This window comes from Pieris rapae, chromosome 6, assembly GCF_905147795.1.
Source record: "Pieris rapae chromosome 6, ilPieRapa1.1, whole genome shotgun sequence".
Classification (NCBI taxonomy): Eukaryota; Metazoa; Arthropoda; class Insecta; order Lepidoptera; family Pieridae; genus Pieris; species Pieris rapae.
Window position 1 is genome coordinate 8,311,082 of NC_059514.1, and position 23,710 is coordinate 8,334,791.

At 33.2% G+C, this 23,710-nt stretch overlaps 3 protein-coding genes across 3 annotated transcripts; all 3 read right to left on the minus strand.

Moving 5' to 3' along the window:
- Nucleotides 1–308: 308 nt before the first annotated feature.
- Nucleotides 309–2,560, minus strand: LOC110992960. The gene is made up of 3 exons (XM_022258985.2): nt 2,431–2,560; nt 1,612–1,692; nt 309–481 (listed from the first exon to the last, which is right to left on the minus strand). Exons 1-3 carry the CDS (start codon nt 2,443–2,445, stop codon nt 398–400), a joined length of 180 nt encoding a protein of 59 aa, XP_022114677.1. The 5' UTR covers nt 2,446–2,560; the 3' UTR covers nt 309–397.
- Nucleotides 2,561–5,375: 2,815 nt separating this feature from the next.
- On the minus strand, nt 5,376–8,676 carry LOC110992966. Its single transcript, XM_022258992.2, has 5 exons — nt 8,506–8,676; nt 7,980–8,157; nt 7,362–7,506; nt 6,382–6,493; nt 5,376–5,598 (listed from the first exon to the last, which is right to left on the minus strand). The coding sequence occupies exons 1-5, from the start codon at nt 8,612–8,614 to the stop codon at nt 5,420–5,422; spliced, it is 723 nt and encodes a 240-aa protein (XP_022114684.1). The 5' UTR covers nt 8,615–8,676; the 3' UTR covers nt 5,376–5,419.
- A 273-nt stretch (nt 8,677–8,949) lies between these two features.
- Nucleotides 8,950–12,219, minus strand: LOC110992969 (mitochondrial ribonuclease P catalytic subunit). Its single transcript, XM_022258998.2, has 5 exons — nt 11,945–12,219; nt 10,966–11,737; nt 10,386–10,769; nt 9,594–9,783; nt 8,950–9,123 (listed from the first exon to the last, which is right to left on the minus strand). The coding sequence occupies exons 1-5, from the start codon at nt 12,000–12,002 to the stop codon at nt 8,968–8,970; spliced, it is 1,560 nt and encodes a 519-aa protein (XP_022114690.2). The 5' UTR covers nt 12,003–12,219; the 3' UTR covers nt 8,950–8,967.
- Nucleotides 12,220–23,710: the final 11,491 nt, after the last annotated feature.

Sequence of the window (23,710 nt, forward strand, 5' to 3'; positions counted from 1 at the left end):
AATAATGTAAACGAAATATTAAGGTTGTGTCACACATCTCTGCTTTTATTTACCTTTTTGTAAGATAGGACATATCATCGTTTTGTCGATATTTGTCGCCGGTAATCGAACTTTCTGGGTTTCCGAGTTAAATGCATTAAAAAAAACTTAACACTGACAATCATTGAGCGGGTACTCTCAGTCCCTGCTTCCTTTATTTGAGTTATCTTGAATATTTTTTTACAGACAAAAACTCACTATAAAACATACCGTTATAATGTCCTTGATATAGCTTTCAACGTAAATAAAGTGAAAAATAAAAAACAAACTTAGATTGAGCACTTTATTCGAATAAAGGGTAAAAAAGTAAGGGGTGAATTAGCGACCAATGGGGTACTTCGTTATCGGAGCTCGGCGTTTACCAGTATGGTCCAACGTAGCCAGGGGCGACCAGGCGTCCGCCGAAAGCATCGTTGATAACGGTAGGACCAGCAACTAAAGTCTAGATAACATTCGACTGATTATAAATCTATATACTTACTAGCGGATCCGACAGACGTGTCCTGTCTATACGTCTTTAATTTGAAAATTTCAAACTTTTTTTAATAAGCTAAAACATTCTGGACCATTTTGATGAAAATTATTATTCAAATGTTATGACAATATCTAACGATCCAGCACATGGTCTACAATAACACAATGATAACAAAACTTTTTTTTAATTTGATCGCAGCGCTAACTTTCGGGACAGACTAAAATTAAAATTCGAATATTATTTAAAATTTGACAGTGCGATGGTAGCGCCGTCTGTCGGATCCAATGTAAAACATTCCAAAATCAACAACTACTAATTAATTAAAAAAAACATTGTCCAGCGGACAAAATTGTGAATCTAAACCATTCTCGAATCTCCACGAACACACACAAAAAATTTCATCAAAATTGGTCCAGTCGTTTAGGAGGAGTTCAGTCACATACACACGCACACAAGAAATATATATATATTAAGATATATAACTATGAAAAAAAGTATATTTCCATTATTACTACATTTTGCACACGTTTCAAAATATGTAATTCATTGATATCTTCTGCTAGCTTATTTTTCTATTCAAGTTCCATATAAAAATTGATCAAAACCAGATAAATAGGTTGGAGTACGAAAAATTACTTCACATTAAAAAAATTAGGGATGTGAAAAAATAATCCATTATGGAAATAACAAGCAGCGAGCAACACAAGGTTACATTACAATTAAAAAGACAACAATAATACTGCAATGTGCTACAGAAAAGGCATACACTCAGCATCTTTCAAATTTCACCTAAAATCTATCAAAACGAGAATAGGTTAATTTCGTTTATTCTAAAACTTTAATTTGGGATTATAATTTCTATTGTTTATTTTTAATTAATAAAATCTGATAAATAAAAATTTTAAAGTGTTTAATTTTGAAATGAATTTAAATATAAGGAATAATCGATTTTTTATGCTAAAAAAAAACAGTTGATTAATAAAAATCAATTTTTTTTATCCAGAATGTCACATCCCTACACAAAATAGTCTAAATAAATAGTATAGACTTTCTATATTCTATTAGAATAATCTGTATATATAATTTCTGATATTTACCCTAGGTACAGTGTTGAAGCCGGGCCAGATGAACTGAGGTGCAGCTGTGGCAAGAGCCAGGCAGCAAAGAGCGAAGATAACCTGTGAAATTAAATGGATGAAGTGCATTTAATTAAATGAAAATAGTACCTAATTAAAAATAACCAAGTATCAGGATATATGATGAATGAATATATATGATGTTTATAGGCAAGATATATATCTACTACCACCCACAAATTAATAACTACGTATTGAAAAAAATACTTGAAATATTAATTAGAGTACATAAATGTAGTCATGAGAAATAATTTCCAAAAATATGATTTATAATTAAAACGTTTTTGAAATAGATTATTTCATGACAGCAAACAATAACAAAATCAATTATAACTAAATAAATTAAAAACTTGTCCATATTATACTCCTATAAATGGATGTTTCAAGTTAAAATGAAATAAATAATGCATAGCAACTGGTTAAAAGATAATTGTAACATTCAGACAATGTAAAGGTGTTGCTTTAGAAATATTATTTCCTAATTTTTTAGCAACCAACAATATTTTACAATGTTAAAACAAACAATAAATTTATTTTAATGTGTTATATATTAATGAAATAGGTGAAACCTCGTGAGTGTAATAATATTAAACGGATTGCAACTTGCAATGTCTCTAATATAAAATCATCTTTGCTACGACATTAAAAACGTTTTTAAACAACAATAAGTTACATTAATAAAAAATAATAATAAATATTAAAAATTGAATTTACCAGTAATAATGAATTTTAAAAAAATTAACTGAAATGTCTTTACTATTAAATAAAAAATATACGTACGAGGAATTTCATCATTTTGCTGGTTAGGGTTTCTCACTAGAACTGCTTGTATGCCTTCTAAGTGCAAACTATACTAATCTTAGAAGACAGACGCATTATATACAGCCCTAGAAGGTCATCTAGATCCCTAGCACCTCCTAGACCTTATCTGAATGTCTAATAACTTGTCTTTGAAAAAACACAGTACATATATGGTATAATATTTATTAGATCATAAAACAGCTGTGAAACGTATATGTAGTCTAATTATTAACGACATATTAGATAAGTAGTAAATAATTTTAGCCACCATATTTTGAAAAAGAGTTCTACTATATCGTGATGCGATAAACGCATTTTGTAGACGCCAAAATTAAGTAAAAATTCATCCGGTTGAACATAAAGAAAACCTTAAGACTTCAAAGGTGTATCCTAGATGATTTAAGGATGGCCTGGTTTCCCTACTTAGACAATCTTGTCTCAATGATATGAGGAACTAATTCAATTTCAAGCAGATAGAGTACGAAAGTACTACCACGTATTGCCTCCTTGAATAAAGATAAGTTTATAATCTTGGGTGGTAAATTGCCGTTTTCTTTTCTAAAAATCTCATGTAACCTAAAATGTAACAGATATTGTTTTAATTTTTCAATAAGTACTTAATAACTACAATGCTTCTATATTATGACAGTCGAGAGTCGAAACTCTATTTAGGGAGCTCGTTACATGAACGTACCATTAGTATAATCATAAAATGATACAATAATCATATTTTTTCTAAATTATTATGGTTAGTTGTAAAAGAAAATGACCACAATAAATTTGAAATTAAAAATTAAATCCCGCACCGATTTTAGTACATTTTCTCTTTTTTTATATGTGTATGTATATGTATTTATGGTAAGAATTTGATAAATGTTTTACTTAATGATGAATGCAGAATAACCTAATAACGTGAATAGCAATGTAAATTCAATTTGTGAAAATAAATAAAGAAATTAATTAATTTTGGTATTAAAAGTAATAATAAAGAGCTATTCTTGTGTTGTAATTAAACTATATTCGAGATATAGACGAGGTTAAAAATTATACATATTAATATTAATAAATGCAAAGTAAAAGCCGCTAATTAAACCAACGTTTGCATTGACATGATTTTCTTTGTTTACTGTGTGATATTGAATTTTTATTATAGATAAAGCTATAAGTTAGGGCTGTCATATCTATTCAATTATAAATAAAACTGAAATAATCCATATAATAAAATAGAAGATTTTATTTTTTTATTTGCTCTGTGCTAACTGCTAAGTAAGTTTCCCATCGATTTGATAAAAACATATTTATTCCGGGTTAGTTAAGTACGCAGAACGATTACTAATTATATGCAATACATACCATATGAATCATAAATACCTGCTCCATGTTAAAGTTAAATATCAAAAAAGTTATTTATTAAATATTAAAGTTAGTTAATTTCCTAAATTCTGTTCAACTTTAGGTGTCTTCCTAATAATCATACCTGATGCTGCTGAATCTTGGGATCACCCGTTACGAAAACATTATTGAAGATAGGGTATGATAGTGTTGATATTAAACGTTACACACTGGCCGCGGCGGTTAGAAATTCTATATTGTGTTCTTATGTATAAATAATACAATTAATAACGCGTATAATTACAGCCCTAACTAATATCCATTTAAACTGGATCGAAATGTAGGCGTTACTCAATACTAATTAACATAGCTGTCCTGTCATTGTTGACGGTACTATTCATAATTCTTATAGTCTATTTCCTTATTTTAATTGTCTCGAGATCGCTCTAGCACGCGTTTAACTCTTTTATATGATGAATTCATCAAATATGTTATTATTACTAGACTGCATACCTATATAGTTAATGATGACCCTAACTGAAATGTCATAAACTAAAAAAATATTAATACAAAATTTGACTCGAAAACCAACACATGGCTGGTGCTTCGAACGACTTATAGGAGAGAAGTCAAATAACTTGTCACGTTGAATAAAGTTCTAAGCGCCGCCCTGTCTATGTCCTGCAACGTTTCAAATCTGCTCTTGTTTTTGTCGACTTTTAATTTCGTAGAATTCTGACAGCTGTCATTTTATGACAAGTCAGATAGTAAACCTTTTCGGCTGGGCACATTTTTCAATTTCAATACGAGTCTGAACATCTGAGTTTATACACACATTTTGTGTTTATATGAAAGTATTAATTTTATTAAGTGCGGTGCTCCACGATTAAAGTGGCTTAACGGCGAGAGATGATTTCGTCCATCTTCATCACAAACCGTAAGAAACGCACAAGTAAAGATAACATTTTGTTTTTTATAACAGGTTTACTAAACCTGGAATAAAAGTAGTCAGTGATGCCAGCTAAAGAATTAAAAAAAAGAAATTAAAATAAATTCGATATATTGTTCCTGATTATTTATTTTTGTATAAATTCACTTGAGTAATTATTTCCATTTACCTTTTTATAGATAAAACATTAAAAATACATAGCATATTATATTAATCTCCCTCAAATGGGTCAAATTTGTCCCTTTTTCGGGGAAATTTTTCAGTAGCAGCACCAATGAAATGTCAGAATTCTACGGAATGAAAAATCAGAGTATAAGTCAATTTGGTCCAGAAATATGTACTGGCTGGCTGATTTCACAAAGAGATGATGAGCAGAAACTGCTCTTAAAAGCGCTGTATTGTAAAACGCAAGACGGACCTATTTATATATTCAGTTTATCAGTCTGTGTACAAATCAATCTAATAATTTTCAATTAAAATATTGTTTTCGTAGTGGTTCTTATATATGTAATTCTTCTTATAGCTGTTCTATTTATATTTTTCTTATTTCTTACTCTTCTGTGGGGATGACCAGACAGTTTCGGTTGCACTAAATCTACTTAATAAGAAATATATATTAGAGTTAAAACTATTTTCAATTACCTCTGATAAATATTGATTTTATGGGTATGTCATGGCTCATATGCTTTAACAGATGAGTGGTTTTTCTGTGTCCAGGCGCATATGCTCGTCAATACTGGACTCTTTGGGCTCGATGGCATCAGCTCGGTACACGGCATTTTCAATCCAAACAGCTATGCGATCTGATATAGCCACCATGAAACGGGCGAGACGACCAGGGTCCGTACGAGCTGGCTTCGGTTCACCTGCGTGAATTAGTTATGGGTTTTCATAACATATCTTGAAGTAATTTGCCCACAACTTAGACCGTTAAAGCTTAGAAAACTTTTTATGACACCTATATAATTTAACAAGTATCAAGTATCAATCAATCAATGAAAATATCTAAATTCATATAGGTAAACAAGTACACTTATGAACGTAAAAAAAAATTAAATTTATTGTAAATTTACATTTACCACCAGTTCGCAATTCAAGGGCGTAATGCAGGCAAGCAATATAACTACTTACTAAAATTAATAGTAAATAAAATGTTTAAATTATTATTTTGCCTTTCATACCGATACGGCGATATGGTTTAGTTTTTACTAAACGCACTCATTAGGATTTTAAGAGATTTCTAGATGGTTAATACTATATAAGTATTGTATCGTACATTTTAATATCTAGGGGCCGTGTTACCCTAGTAACCGGGCTCACGTTGACGTTAGAGTTACGCCATATGCCATATATAAAACATAGGGAAACCAACATGGAAGACCCAAAAATGACCATCACCTGCTTTGTAGACACAAAAAAGAACAAAATTTTCTCAATATATAGAAATCTATATTGCTGCAACTCTGCGCTGTCTTTTTGTTTAAATTTTTTTTATATTATTAATTCGCTTGTCGAACACATTATAGAGATGGATTTCAATATATGTCTATTTTGCGTTAATTTGTGGTCCAAATAAAAATCATCGTGTTCGTAAGCATTATTATCATTTGCCACCACTACATATTCATCATAACAAGATAAATAATAACCTAAAATTTCAGCCACACGTTCCAATACAACATCAGCAATGCTTCTCAGCCTATTCGACACCAATATTTCCTTCTGCCCCTTCGCTATATAATCACATAGACGGTAGGCCACCTGATTTACGTAAGAATGCATATGTAAGCAAACAATGTTATGTATGCAGAATAAATAAATGACCAGTTATGATTGTGCTGTAATTTTAATATCTCTAAGGTCTACTACACTTGTAAATAATAGCTATTATTTCATAAGACTGTTTTAATTTGTTAGAACAAAGCACATTTATGTATTATGTATTTAATAATTACCTATAAACGGACAGTTTAAGGGTCAGGGTCCTTATTTTTGTCTGATCACGTGAATTATGTAAACTTTTACTTTCAGAAAACACCCTTCCAAACCAATGCTAAAAGACGATCTTATGAAACGAATAGCTTTCATTATTTTTTTTACTACTTACTAATAATTTGTCTACCCATTTTATGTATGTACTTGTTGTTACTACTCAATATGACTTTGCGATGGAATGGAAGTCCGGTTATCCACATCACAGGTTCTTACCTAGTTTGGAAACCAGTCTCCCAATACCGTCACAACTGTAATCTTTTTTATTGTTGTAAATGTTATTTGGGAGAAAAATAAATACATTATTATTATTATTATAAAAGGTAGTTGAATACCGCAAAAATTTATTTAAAAAAATGTTTTTTTTTTTGGTACATACGAAAAAATTGTACGTTGTAATTCAGACCAATGCTACCTTTGGATGTCATATTTTGTCAACATTGCATAGTTCATTTTTATCAACATGCTTATGTGTAATTAAAAAATCAACATAAGTTTTAACAAATTAATTTACTTTTTTTAACGGGAAAAATTTAAAAAATATGTGTCAGAATGTTCTTGCATTATCAAAACTGAAACTGTGATTTTTCGAAGAACCTCCCGAGTAGATTTATTTAATTATGAAATAATATCAGACCTGTGCACTGAAATTAATAAGCCACTTCTGTCGTTGTCTTAATTCACGTACTTTATCCGCTTGATCCTTTCGGCTCACCATACCACCAGGGCCGGACCAGTGTTTTGAGGAGCCACTTATTGCTTGGAAATATTGCTCAGTTTGTCTAATTAAAACAAATGGATTTTCCATTAAGTAAAATTCCTAAACCTAATTTTAGCGATATTTTGGATAAAATTCGAAAACCGAACCATTAAAAATTTACTATTTAACAGATACTAAAAGCAAAATCCCACAAAAAAGTTTAATGAATTTCTAAAGGTAAATATTACGGGACGAAAACAATTATTGTGAATTCTAAAAATATTTACTTTTTAGGTCAACATAAAGCTTGCGTTAAATCAAAATAAAATTAAGTCACTTTTACTTTTTGGAAAGATATCAAAATCATTAAACGCATATTTCCTGGGTATCTAAACTAAGCAGACTATAACTAATTGGATTCGCAACTGTCGCTGGACCAAAACTAATTCGGTATTTGCCAATATACCGCAAATTCAGTATTTTTTATTTTTTTCGTTTCACGCGGAACTAAACAGATGATGTTTTACACCTAATAAATAAAACAATTTCCATTACTCTGGACTAAGGAAGTAATCTTCTTCCAAAGCACTTTTGATCTTGTTCCTCCTTTCAGGTGGAAGTACATCACACTTTTCATCCCACAAACAACGTAAACGCCTGGCGGTTGGACGGGCTAACATTTCTACCCGCTCCATTAAACGACGATTCCGTGGTAATTTTTTGATTTCATCGCCTAATTACGGTGCGTAGAATTTGAGTTAATTAGTTAATTTTATAAGATAATGTAATAAAAATTTGCATAACCCTAACTACATAAAACAAGTTAAACTGGCAAACTCGATATTCAAACTTGATACTTGCCAGATATGTACTTTTATAATTACCATTTTATCCCATACAGGAGGACCCGATTTACTTACAGCATTGATGTTAGATAACTTTAAAATTACTGGTACTCCGACATCCATTTAGATGTAAGAAAATTTGTTAAAAGTAATAAGTCGACGCCGATATACCAGCATCAGAATGCGATACCACGTTAGATTTATTGGTATTATTTACACATTCTTAAAACACTTACCTGATTCAACGTTTTTCATTATTTTGACATTATGATCGGAAGCCCCTGATAAATCAGATTTAGAGGCATTTTTGGATCCTGGATCAAGAGATTTTCTGCCTTTCGGCATATTGATAAAAATAGACAAATTAAAAAATAAAATAACTAACACTATTAATTTCTATAGCCATACCGAAGCCATTTTGAATTTGACAGGAATGTGACAAGTAAAAAAAAAAACAATATTTGAAATAGGTTCTATATTTAGCGATAAGGGCTTTCTTTTAAAATATTTTCACACACATTAATCTTAGGAATAGGAATATATTGAAATATTAAAATATCCCTCCTCTAAACATGGCAGGTCCCTCAATTTAATCTTATCATCTGATATTTTAGTTGTATGTTAGTTATAATTTTTTTTTAAAATTTCCATGACAAAACCCCAGCATAAAAACACGAATATATATATATTCAACATCTTTATTTTTTAACAGAATTTGGTTTCATACACAACCACGTCGAGCAGTCGGGGACTCCATCATTAACTTTTCCTTCCGTTGAGGTATATTCAGCTTCATATGGGATGTGCCAAATGTTCGAGTTCTTTTGGGCACACGGTGTGAACAATAGCGGAGACTGAAATTATTTCCTCAATTAGTTGACTAGAATTAGTTAGTAGAGTTAGTAGTCCCGTTTACCGCGATATAGAGTATAGTACTCTATATCTATCATATAGCGGTAAACGGGACTGCGTATTTTCTTCCGCAGTCTCGTTATGTTCTAAGGTTACATTGTGTGGATAAAATAACCAAAATCGATAATTTCGACGTTTTATGGGTTTAGCTGACGAATGACGTATATTTTATAGTATACGCAAAATCATATTAATTAATTAATTAATCTATTATTCAGGTATTTATTATAATTGTTGGTTTGTTGCCTTTTGTTGTTAACTTTTTTCTTTAAAAAGAAAAAAACATCGTAAGTAATTAATGTTAAATCCGTTTTAACATCTTAACGTTTTCCTATGCCCCATACGCTTTCAAAGTCATCAGTTGCCTATAGATTTTATTTTATTATTAATAGCAATTGCCGATAAGATTTACCTGAATAAACGGGCCTCGCTTATTGCCAAAAACCTTCCACTGGTGTTCCCATTGCCACCGTTGGAAGATCATTCTAAGATCATCTTGTTTCAATATGAAACGGTGTCCCCGTAGCAAATCACGAGAAACAATATCCGTATGAGGCCCGCTCATTATCGCTGCAGTTATGAAATATGGATCGTCTTGTGATCTGAAATATAATTTAAGTCATTAATAATCACGGTATTGCACTTGTAAAAAAATATCGTCACTAGAACTCTTCTCTTCTAACTACCAATAAAAAAATACTCTCCTTTTACATAATGAACGAAAACAGTGAATAAATAACAATCACTGAATTAAACTGGTCAACAGTCATGAACCAGAACCTCGTAGTGTCTTAATATTATGTATTCATAAAAAAACATTAATTGCGGGTGTGAGTGATAATCACAACAATTGTACTAAATAAAATATTACAATTTTTCGCTGAAGGTGCCTTGCCTAACAAAGTGAACAAATGATGACACCAAAAGTATAAAATGTCAATGAACTTAAAGGTACTAAGAAATGATCAAAACATTTTTGATGAACATACCAATGGTCTGTCACTTTAAAGCAATTTTTTTTAAGTTATCTCTGGCAGGAAAATATGGGATTATATAAGTATTGCAATAGTTACTTATTACTTAATGAAATTTGAACATATATATTTAATGGAAAACCTATCACTAATTACAACAGTACAGGTTAATTATTTATCTCTATAAATTAAATATGAATACTGTCTATTTAGGACAAAGCTTTACTTACAAATCATCAGTGAAAAAAGTTAAGCATCTTCTCAAAAGATATTCCAACCCGCCTCGATTCCACTTCATCATGTGTTTCCGACCCAACAATAATATTTTCATATTTTCATTAGAAAAATGATTTACTACAAACTTTAAAACTTGCAAACGATCCTTAATATTTTGATTTGCTATATAACATATATTTAAAGCATCTAAAACAATGTCATATGGTGCTGTTTGGTTTAAAAAGTTTTGAAAACGTTCTAGTTCTTGGGGCGAGGATTTTAAGAATAAATCGGAGCCTACTATAAGTTTTTCCCTTACATTGTTTTGTAGTAATGTAAACTCATCTTGTGTTAATTTCATACAATCCAGTCTTTCATGACACGTAGTACATTCACCACTGCAATAGAATATCAATGTTGTTAGGAAGGTTTTAATTTTTTATGTTTATTTCATTTATATTTGATTTTAACTATACTCAATTTTATATATACGGATACAAGCTAAACAAAGTAATTTTAAATTTAGAATTTGATGCACCTGTACAATAACATTTTATAAAACTTTTAATATGATTTGGACAAAGATATACTTACTTTTTCCTTAATATTGTAGTATACTTAGTTTCCCACTTCAATTCTGAATAAGCATTTTTGATTTTATCAGCTGTATACTTAGTAATTGGAATACCACTGTGTTTAATATGTGCACAAATTTCATCCAAATATGTTATAATAGTTTTAGTATCTTTATATTTTCTAAAAATATATTTTATCCATTCCTCGTAAGGATAGTCTTGAAGTGGACGTCTGTCAATTACACTCATGTTAATTATTTTAAGAGCTTCAGTCTTTTTATTTATTTTGAACAGCATACCAATTAATGTGCTATATGCGGAGTGGGTGGGTTTACCACTTTCTTTTATATCGCCTAAAACTCTCAGACATTTCTTCCACTCGCATATTGAACATAATGCATGTAATAAGTTTTCAGCAGTAGAAGAATCTAATATTCTATATCTATCATATAATTTTTTGTATGAATCTAATATGAAACTTCTTTCTTTATTAGAAAGACTGTTTTCTTTAGCAAATTTATGGTACAGTATCAGAAGTCCATTTGTGGCACCTAAAGATAGTTCAGTATTATGTGCTTTTAAATAGTCTGCAAATTTGAATGCAGCATCAAATTCACTACTTCTAACCATTACCTTCAACATCATGGCATCTATATTTTTTTCATTGTAATTTCCACGCTTTTTAAGAAGGTTTTCTTTAACAATAGTCCAATCTCTTTCACCATTATTTAAAACAGATCTAAGATATTCAATTTGTTCTGTGGAATTCAGTCGTACAAATGCAGCATAGTCTGCAAATTATAAACAATATATGTAAGAATAATGTAAATAATTGATTTTTATTATTGTATTATATTATAATGAGGCTCTTGAGGTATAAAAAATTTTACGTAACACATTCGTAGCTATGATCAGGACTGGAAAACGCAAGATTTAAACCCTTGTAGTATATTTTTGACTGGTGTGGCAAATTTATATTGTTTAAAATATGAACTTACGTCTTAGTCCCAAGTAGTGTCTATTAAAAATCATATTATTTAAAAGTTGGTACAGCATCAAATTTCAATTTATAAGAATAGTGATAGTTGTTTATAAATTGAGGATAACCTAAAAGGTTAATACAAGTTAATCTCAATAAAGTATTTTTGAAGCGAATGCTTATCATAATATTTACACTTATACTTTCAAATTTGAAATATCTGTAACATATTCATCTTTCATTATTCATACTGAATACATCATGAAATTTTCGATTATGACCACAGATTATGACGTTGAGACACTGTCTAACTTCCTACATTAAAGCGCTTATTACACTACACGATATTCAGACAGTCTAAGCAAGCTCGCTATTACACTGGACTGAATACCGCATGCTAACTCATTTTACTCAATTGCAAAGCGTACGTAGTCGCTGTCGCCATGTGACTTAAGAAACTACCTTAGAGTAGGAGTTGCCGAATTCGAATGTCTATTGAAATGTTATATTAGTAATTTATATTATTATATGTAATTTAATAGTTACTCCATACATTCAATATGGCAATAACAATGGCATGTCTCGGTACAAATCAAGAACAGAACCAGGCTGACACACTTTAGTATGTTGTCATTAGAGAATCGCAGAAAATTTATTTAAATTTATTGATACAACGTTTGCAGCTAAGATATTCTATAATAAGATTGATTGTCCGAACATTCTTTCTAAATTTAAGATTCATGTTTGTTTTTACCAATGTATCAGTGCGTTGGCTAACTTTATCTATAAAAAATAAAAAACATTCCAAAGTATTTTTTTTTTCTTGCGAACACGCCATGGTGCACGCGGCCACAGAAAAGAAACGTCTTTGCTCTGCGACTGCCGCGCGCTGACTGAATGGTTTAGCGTGCTAAGTCTTATTACACTACACGATATTCAGCAAGTAAGCCAGTAAGTACCGCCGAACCCATTCGGTCGGTCTAATTAGACAGGCTAACTGGCTAACTCTTATTACATTTGGCTGAATCTTAGTAAGACTGTCTGAATATCGCGTGGTGTAATAAGCTCTTTAGTGAATACTGAATACTAACAGTCAACTGTCAGAACTCAGGTGATGACTATCTCAGAATACATACTCATGTATTAATATGCTTATTTGAAAAAAACGCGGGAAGCTTCGAATTTGGCGGGCGCGATTTTTGTTTGAATTTTCTGTAAAATAATATTTTTTTAAAATTTAGTGATCAGAATAGTTAAATATTGTATATATTTATAATTTGTATTATTATTTATATTTTTCTTCTTCTTTCTTCGAGTTTTGGTAAGCTTTTCTGAGTTTTATGAACGAGCCTCCGGACCCGGGGGGCACGGCGCCCCCCGCGGTTGCATTTATCACCATTTCCAATGAATCCGGTATGGATTCAGACTGTTCTTTGGCCTCTAAAAGGAAGCTGAAGCGCAGTCACAGGCAAAATTTACATAAAATGTGCAAACATTGCAATAAAAAGAAACGCAAAAGTACTACAGAACACTCTAAACACTCAGACAGTCATTCTTGTCAATGCACAGATGAATTTGCTGAGACCACTGTGACACCACCAACCAACAATTTGCCTCCACCTAGTCCTTCCACAAATAAGACAACAATGCCTCTTTCCACCGGTATATCTTCTAAACCCACCACACAAATTGGTAGGGCTAGTTACGATGCCAATGACCACGGCCCGTTTGTGGTACATGTGCAGAAAGTACAGTCTGCTGATGATGATAGCACAGTTTTACACCCAGTTGTATTCGGGAGATTTTTAAAAAAATTTCTGTTTAAAAATTTTGTAGATGGTAGATGGTAGTTTAAAACGTATTGGCAGAAATAAAATGACATTAACTTTTAGTAAATATACAGACGCAAACAGCTTTATAAATTCAAACTGCTTACCAACTAACAACATGAAAGCTTTTATCCCTACTTTCAATATTACAAGGATGGGTTTGGTTAGGGGAGTACCAACGGAATGGTCTCCTGAAGATATTATGGAAAACACTAACATACCCATTGGGTGTGGGGAAATTATAAAAATCAGGCGACTTAATTATAAAATCATGGTCAATAACTCACCTACGTGGAAACCTTCACAAACAGTTGTTTTTACATTTGATGGACAAGTTTTGCCTAAACGGATATTTATGTGTTATAATTCTATGCCGGTTAAATTGTATGTGTATCCCACAATTCAGTGCTTTAATTGTTGTCGCTTTGGGCACACCAAGGTCCAATGCAGGTCAAAGCCCAGGTGTTACAAGTGTGGTCAAGGCCACACTGGAGATACTTGTAATGTAGAGGAAGACCATGGTTCTTGCTGCTTATGCTCTGGGCTGCACTTTGCTTCAAGCAAAAAATGCCCAGAATATGTGAGACAAACAGATATAAAAGTAACAATGGCAGAGAATAGCTTATCTTATATTGAAGCGTCAAAATTACATCCCCCAATTTCGAAATCATTTGCTGATGTTGTATCCTCTCTCCCAAGTAAATCTCTTCCTGGTGGAAATACAGTATTGCCTGGTTCACCACCTCCACGTACAATATCTTATAAAAAAACAGTCTTCACTAAACCCAGAACGCCTCCTCAACACAGTAAAGGTTTCGATCATGTAGCACATGAGTCTCTTGTAAGAGACTACAATATGCCAGAGCCTTCTAATGGATGTGCATTACCATCATCGCATAATGCAAATTCACAACAGACAATAATAGAGTTAATTACTACATTAATTAAATTACTTTCTCAACCTAATTTATCTATACCGTCCCACGCTGCTAAATTAATTAATTCCTACACTGATAATAATAATGGCCAACATGGACAGGTTAGTTCAATGGAACTGCCGCAGTATTATAAACAAAAAGCATGAAATTATACACATTATAAATAATTTTAATCCTTTTATTTTTTCTTTATCTGAAACCTGGCTAAAGCCAGATCAGGTATTCAAAATCCCTGGTTATTCTTGCTTAAGAGAAGACAGGGCTGATGGGTATGGTGGTGTATGCCTGCTCATCAGAAACTCAAGCATCTTTTCTTCCTTCCCTCTTCCTTCACATAGTAACAGCTTTTCTATCATTACAGCTATTGTTGATGGTATCTGTTTTGTCTCTATATATGTCCCTCACCCCTCCTTGCAAATATTCAATGAAATTAAAAACTTAATTTCAGTTCTCCCTCAGCCTTTCATGATTCTAGGTGATTTCAACTCTCATCATACATCGTGGGGTAGTTCAGTATCAAATAGGTACGGGTATGAATTATTGGATATCTTAGACATGTATAACCTGTGCATTTTAAATACGGGTTCTCCTACTCGCCTTACAAAGCCTGGTGAAGTAATTAGTGCCATTGACCTGTCCATCTGTACTCCCAATTTAGCATCTTCTCTCTCTTGGTCTACTTTGTGTTCATCTTACAATAGTGATCATTATCCCATAATCATTTCATTTCCCTGTAAAAAAAATAGTAATATGTTTATTAAAAAGTCTCGCCTTAAACACAAAATCATAGACTCGAAATGGAGTCAATACAGTTTATTAGTAGAAGAGAAACTGAATAATTGCTCAGAAGATAATGTCACAAATAGTAATTATTTACAAGATGTTTTGTTAGAATCGGCTGATAGTGTTTTTCCTAGGAAAAAGCCGAGTAGTAATAAGTTGTCATCTCCACCATGGTGGGATGAAGAATGTACCACAGCTATTAAAAAACGCAAGGCAGCTGAGCTTAATTATCGCAATGATATGTCTATGGAAAAATACGAGGTCTTAATGAATGTAATGAAAGAGGTTAAAAAACTATTTAAAAAAAAGAAATCTGAGGGTTGGAGGAAATATTGTAGCTCTTTATCACCTGGAATAAATTCTTCTGTCATTTGGCGAAATATCAAAAGATTTAGGTCAGCTATCAATCCTTCTAACCCGTCGTTGCTTCCTATAGAATTAGCTGATCAATTCCTTGATCGCTTGGCTCCTCCTTCTGCTCCAGATCTCATCCACTCTTCTACACAAAATAACTCTGATGTTGTCCCTTCCTCATTAAATCTACCTTTTACGCTATTAGAATTAAAAGGTGTATTAAGTTACGTTAAAGACAGTGCTCCTGGGGAAGATGGGATCCCATATTCCTTTTTGTCTCACCTTGGCGAAAATGGATTAAATTACTTTTTAAATTTAATAAATAAAGTTCTTTTGACAAATGACATACCGTCATCTTGGCGAAGTCAAATAGTGCTGCCATTTTTAAAACCGTCTAAGATTCGATCTGATATTAAATCATACCGTCCTATAGTCTTGTCATCGGTGATAACAAAAGTTGTTGAACATTTAATTAAAAATCGGCTTGAATGGTATATAGAAAATAATAAATATCTGTCACCAACTCAGTTTGGATTTCGAAAAGGTAAAAGTGTGTGTGACAATTTAGGCATATTAGTCACGGACATTCGTAATGCTTTCTCAAATAAAAAGTCAGTAGTCGCAGCTTTCTTGGATATTAATTCGGCTTATGATAATGTTTTGTTACATATTCTAAAAAGTAAATTAGATAAATTAAAGGTTCCTTATTTTTTAAATAATTTCATTGTAAATCTTTTATCAGAGAGGAAAATTATTTTAGATGTTGGCGGCCCTTACATGCCTAGTAGGCTGGTATGGAAGGGTTTGCCACAAGGGTCTGTGCTGAGTCCTTTATTGTACAATATTTATACACATGACCTAGAAAACTCTATCGGAGATTCAGTTAGTATATTACAATATGCCGATGACTTGGTTATTTATGCCTCTGATAAGTCTGTAAGTAATGCTGAACAACGTGTCTCGTCCTCTTTATCTTTCCTAAAATCTTGGATGGATGCAAATGGCCTAGATCTGTCTCCCTCAAAAAGTACCGTCGTACTTTTCACTAAATCCAGAAATCCTCCCTCACCAACTATAAGATATGATTGCGATAATATATTACCCGTCAATAATCAAGTAAAGTTCTTAGGAGCTATACTTGATTCTAAACTAACAGGTCAACCACACTGCGAATTTGTGGTTGGTAAATGTGAGCGACACTTGAATATGCTGAGATGTCTCAGTGGAGTTTGGTGGGGTGCTCACCCGGCCACATTGAGGTTGGTGTATAATGCTGTCATTAGAAGCGTTCTTGATTTTGGGACCTTTTTCTTAGATCCAGGTAATGTAGCAGGCTTTAGAAAACTAGATCTCATACAGTCTAGGGCTTTGAGGATTGTTTCTGGTGCTATGAAATCGAGCCCGGTTAATGCTCTGCAAATAGAATGTTGTGACCCTCCATTAAACTTAAGGCGTCAATATCTGTCAGATAGATTCATTTTTAGAACTGCCCAGTTCCATAATCATCCCCTCATTTCCAAACTGGAATCTCTTTCTCAAAAATTACCCTCTTCACATAAACCTTTACCTTGTCTATTAAAAAGCTTTCTGAAATTTAAACAATTACAAGCCCCAACTCATTCCTTTTATATCCTTCCCCTATTTAGTTCTTCTTATGATTCTCTACTTCTTTCTCCTGAGATATGCTTTTCTATTGGCATTGAAAAATCTGATTTTAATGCTAATGCAAACTTTAATTCCAATGTCAATATGAAATGGCCTAACTGGCATCAAATGTATACAGATGCTTCTAAACACTCCAATGGGTGTGTTGGTGTTGGAGTGTACCACAAACAGTACAACATAGTTCAGAAAATTAAATTACCTCCAGAATCATCGGTCTTTACCGGTGAATGTTTTGGACTACTAAAAGCTCTTGAATATGTGCTGTGTTTCAAACTCAAAAAAACCGTTGTATTTACCGATTCCTTAAGTGCATTACAGAGCTTAGCAAAATTTTCACTTAAACTAAACCCATTCTTTCATGTTATATTTGAATGTAGGAGAAAGCTGTTGCAATGCCAATTACACAACTATTTAGTATCATTTTGTTGGATACCTAGTCACTGTGGTATCTCTGGAAATGTGAAAGCTGACAGTTTGGCTAACAGTGCTACTGTGACCGGTGACGTTTACCCGTACAAGAATTTTGGCCATGATCTTGCTGCTTTGCCCGGCATATATCTCCACAATTCGTGGAATATGTGTTGGGAAAAGAACGGCCGGATTAAGGGTCGTTTCTTGTATGCTATACAGTCTTCCGTTCCCAGGAAGCCGTGGTTTGCCAAATTGTCGCTTGGTAAAACTGCCACTTCTACTATAATCCGTATGCGTCTGGGACATAACAGCCTTCCAGTTCATTTGCACAAACTCGGTATCGTAACTAGTACCGCCTGTGAGTGTGGCGAGAGCTATTCTGACTTGAATCATGTTTTCTTTTCTTGTCCTAAGTATGACCATTCTTCCTTATATACTTCTTTAGTTTCTCTGTCCGTTCCCCTTCCTACCAATATTTATTTACTTCTTCGAGATTTAAATCCCATTGTATATAGTATAATAAGTATGTTTATTGTAAATAATAACATTAAACTATAATTTTGATTTTTTTCCATTATTAATTATTCTGATTATTTGTAAATTTATGCGCTTTCAATTATTTATGTTATGTCGCGATTGGTTTCCTTAGTTTTTTCATTATGCATAAACTGTAAATAATTAAAACAACGAATTATAAAAATCCCATACTTGACGCTGGCTAATGCACAAACAGTGTTACAGCCAAAGGAAAAAAAAAAAAAAAAAATATGCTTATTTGAATATAAATTTCTGTCCGAAAAAAACGCGGGAAGCTTCGATTTTGGCGGGCGCGATTTTTGTTTGAATTTTCTGTAAAATAATATTTTTAAAAATTTAGTGATCAGAATAGTTAAATATTGTATATATTTATAATTTGTATTATTATTTATATTTTTCTTCTTCTTTCTTCGAGTTTTGGTAAGCTTTTCTGAGTTTTATGAACGAGCCTCCGGACCCGGGGGGCACGGCGCCCCCCGCGGTTGCATTTATCACCATATCTAATGAATCCGGTATGGATTCTGACTGTTCTTTGGCCTCCAAAAGGAAGCTGAAGCGCAGTCACAGACAAAATTTACACAAAATATGCAAACATTGCAATAAAAGGAAACGCAAAAGTACTACAGAACACTCTAAACCATCAGACAGTCATTCTTGTCAATGCACAGATGAATTTGCTGAGACCACTGTGACACCACCAACCAATAATTTGCCTCCACCTAGTCCTTCCACAAATAAGACAACAATGCCTCTTCTTTCCACTGGTATATCTTCTAAACCCACCACACAAATTGGTAGGGCTAGTTACGATGCCAATGACCACGGCCCGTTTGTGGTACATGTGCAGAAAGTACAGTCTGCTGAAGATGATAGCACAGTTTTACACCCAGTTGTATTCGGGAGATTTTTAAAAAAATTTCTGTTTAAAAATATTGTAGATGGTAGTTTAAAACGTATTGGCAGAAATAAAATGACATTAACTTTTAGTAAATATACAGACGCAAACAGCTTTATAAATTCAAACTGCTTACCAACTAACAACATGAAAGCTTTTATCCCTACTTTCAATATTACAAGGATGGGTTTGGTTAGGGGAGTACCAACGGAATGGTCTCCTGAAGATATTATGGAAAACACTAACATACCCATTGGATGTGGGGAAATTATAAAAATCAGGCGACTTAATTATAAAATCATGGTCAATAACTCACCTACGTGGAAACCTTCACAAACAGTTGTTTTTACATTTGATGGACAAGTTTTGCCTAAACGGATATTTATGTGTTATAATTCTATGCCGGTTAAATTGTATGTGTATCCCACAATTCAGTGCTTTAATTGTTGCCGCTTTGGGCACACCAAGGTCCAATGCAGGTCAAAGCCCAGGTGTTACAAGTGTGGTCAAGGCCACACTGGAGATACTTGTAATGTAGAAGAAGACCATGGTTCTTGCTGCTTATGCTCTGGGCTGCACTTTGCTTCAAGCAAAAAATGCCCAGAATATGTGAGACAAACAGATATAAAAGTAACAATGGCAGAGAATAGCTTATCTTATATTGAAGCGTCAAAATTACATCCCCCAATTTCGAAATCATTTGCTGATGTTGTATCCTCTCTCCCAAGTAAATCTCTTCCTGGTGGAAATACAGTATTGCCTGGTTCACCACCTCCACGTACAATATCTTATAAAAAAACAGTCTTCACTAAACCCAGAACGCCTCCTCAACACAGTAAAGGTTTCGATCATGTAGCACATGAGTCTCTTGTAAGAGACTACAATATGCCAGAGCCTTCTAATGGATGTGCATTACCATCATCGCCTAATGCAAATTCACAACAGACAATAATAGAGTTAATTACTACATTAATTAAATTACTTTCTCAACCTAATTTATCTATACCGTCCCACGCTGCTAATTTAATTAATTCCTACACTGATAATAATAATGGCCAACATGGACAGGTTAGTTCAATGGAACTGCCGCAGTATTATAAACAAAAAGCATGAAATTATACACATTATAAATAATTTTAATCCTTTTATTTTTTCTTTATCTGAAACCTGGCTAAAGCCAGATCAGGTATTCAAAATCCCTGGTTATTCTTGCTTAAGAGAAGACAGGGCTGATGGGTATGGTGGTGTATGCCTGCTCATCAGAAACTCAAGCATCTTTTCTTCCTTCCCTCTTCCTTCACATAGTAACAGCTTTTCTATCATTACAGCTATTGTTGATGGCATCTGTTTTGTCTCTATATATGTCCCTCACCCCTCCTTGCAAATATTCAATGAAATTAAAAACTTAATTTCAGTTCTCCCTCAGCCTTTCATGATTCTGGGTGATTTCAACTCTCATCATACATCGTGGGGTAGTTCAATATCTAATAGGTACGGGTATGAATTATTGGATATCTTAGACATGTATAACCTGTGCATTTTAAATACGGGTTCTCCTACTCGCCTTACAAAGCCTGGTGAAGTAATTAGTGCCATTGACCTGTCCATCTGTACTCCCAATTTAGCATCTTCTCTCTCTTGGTCTACTTTGTGTTCATCTTACAATAGTGATCATTATCCCATAATCATTTCATTTCCCTGTAAAAAAAATAGTAATATGTTTATTAAAAAGTCTCGCCTTAAACACAAAATCATAGACTCGAAATGGAGTCAATACAGTTTATTAGTAGAAGAGAAACTGAATAATTGCTCAGAAGATAATGTCACAAATAGTAATTATTTACAAGATGTTTTGTTAGAATCGGCTGATAGTGTTTTTCCTAGGAAAAAGCCGAGTTGTAATAAGTTGTCATCTCCACCATGGTGGGATGAAGAATGTACCACAGCTATTAAAAAACGCAAGGCAGCTGAGCTTAATTATCGCAATGATATGTCTATGGAAAAATACGAGGTCTTAATGAATGTAATGAAAGAGGTTAAAAAACTATTTAAAAAAAAGAAATCTGAGGGTTGGAGGAAATATTGTAGCTCTTTATCACCTGGAATAAATACTTCTGTCATTTGGCGAAATATCAAAAGATTCAGGTCAGCTATCAATCCTTCTAACCCGTCGTTGCTTCCTATAGAATTAGCTGATCAATTCCTTGATCGCTTGGCTCCTCCTTCTGCTCCAGATCTCATCCACTTTTCTACACAAAATAACTCTGATGTTGTCCCTTCCTCACTAAATCTACCTTTTACGTTATTAGAATTAAAAGGTGTATTAAATTACGTTAAAGACAGTGCTCCTGGGGAAGATGGGATCCCATATTCCTTTTTGTCTCACCTTGGCGAAAATGGATTAAATTACTTTTTAAATTTAATAAATAAAGTTCTTTTGACAAATGACATACCGCCATCTTGGCGAAGTCAAATAGTGCTGCCATTTTTAAAACCGTCCAAGATTCGATCTGATATTAAATCATACCGTCCTATAGTCTTGTCATCGGTGATAACAAAAGTTGTTGAACATTTAATTAAAAATCGGCTTGAATGGTATATAGAAAATAATAAATGTCTGTCACCAACTCAGTTTGGATTTCGAAAAGGTAAAAGTGTGTGTGACAATTTAGGCATATTAGTCACGGACATTCGTAATGCTTTCTCAAATAAAAAGTCAGTAGTCGCAGCTTTCTTGGATATTAATTCGGCTTATGATAATGTTTTGTTACATATTCTAAAAAGTAAATTAGATAAATTAAAGGTTCCTTATTTTTTAAATAATTTCATTGTAAATCTTCTATCAGAGAGGAAAATTATTTTAGATGTTGGCGGCCCTTACATGCCTAGTAGGCTGGTATGGAAGGGCTTGCCACAAGGGTCTGTGCTGAGTCCTTTATTGTACAATATTTATACACATGACCTAGAAAACTCTATCGGAGATTCAGTTAGTATATTACAATATGCCGATGACTTGGTTATTTATGCCTCTGATAAGTCTGTAAGTAATGCTGAACAACGTGTCTCGTCCTCTTTATCTTTCCTAAAATCTTGGATGGATGCAAATGGCCTAGATCTGTCTCCCTCAAAAAGTACCGTCGTACTTTTCACTAAATCCAGAACTCCTCCCTCACCAACTATAAGATATGATTGCGATAATATATTACCCGTCAATAATCAAGTAAAGTTCTTAGGAGTTATACTTGATTCTAAACTAACAGGTCAACCACACTGCGAATTTGTGGTTGGTAAATGTGAGCGACACTTGAATATGCTGAGATGTCTCAGTGGAGTTTGGTGGGGTGCTCACCCGGCCACATTGAGGTTGGTATATAATGCTGTCATTAGAAGCGTTCTTGATTTTGGGACCTTTTTCTTAGATCCAGGTAATGTAGCAGGCTTTAGAAAACTAGATCTCATACAGTCTAGGGCTTTGAGGATTGTTTCTGGTGCGATGAAATCGAGTCCGGTTAATGCTCTGCAAATAGAATGTTGTGACCCTCCATTAAACTTAAGGCGTCAATATCTGTCAGATAGATTCATTTTTAGAACTGTCCAGTTCCATAATCATCCCCTCATTTCCAAACTGGAATCTCTTTCTCAAAAATTACCCTCTTCACATAAACCTTTACCTTGTCTATTAAAAAGCTTTCTGAAATTTAAACAATTACAAGCCCCAACTCATTCCTTTTATATACTTCCCATATTTAGCTCTTCTTATGATTCTCTACTTCTTTCTCCTGAGATATGCTTTTCTATTGGCATTGAAAAATCTGATTTTAATGCCAATGCAAACTTTAATTCCAATGTCAATATGAAATGGCCTAACTGGCATCAAATGTATACAGATGCTTCTAAACACTCCAATGGGTGTGTTGGTGTTGGAGTGTACCACAAACAGTACAACATAGTTCAGAAAATTAAATTACCTCCAGAATCATCGGTCTTTACCGGTGAATGTTTTGGACTACTAAAAGCTCTTGAATATGTGCTGTGTTTCAAACTCAAAAAAACCGTTGTATTTACCGATTCCTTAAGTGCATTACAGAGCTTAGCAAAATTTTCACTTAAACTAAACCCTTTCTTTCATGTTATATTTGAATGTAGGAGAAAGCTGTTGCAATGTCAATTACACAACTATTTAGTATCATTTTGTTGGATACCTAGTCACTGTGGTATCTCTGGAAATGTGAAAGCTGACAGTCTGGCTAACAGTGCTACTGTGACCGGTGACGTATACCCGTACAAGAATTTTGGCCATGATCTTGCTGCTTTGCCCGGCATATATCTCCACAAATCGTGGAATATGTGTTGGGAAAAGAACGGCCGGATTA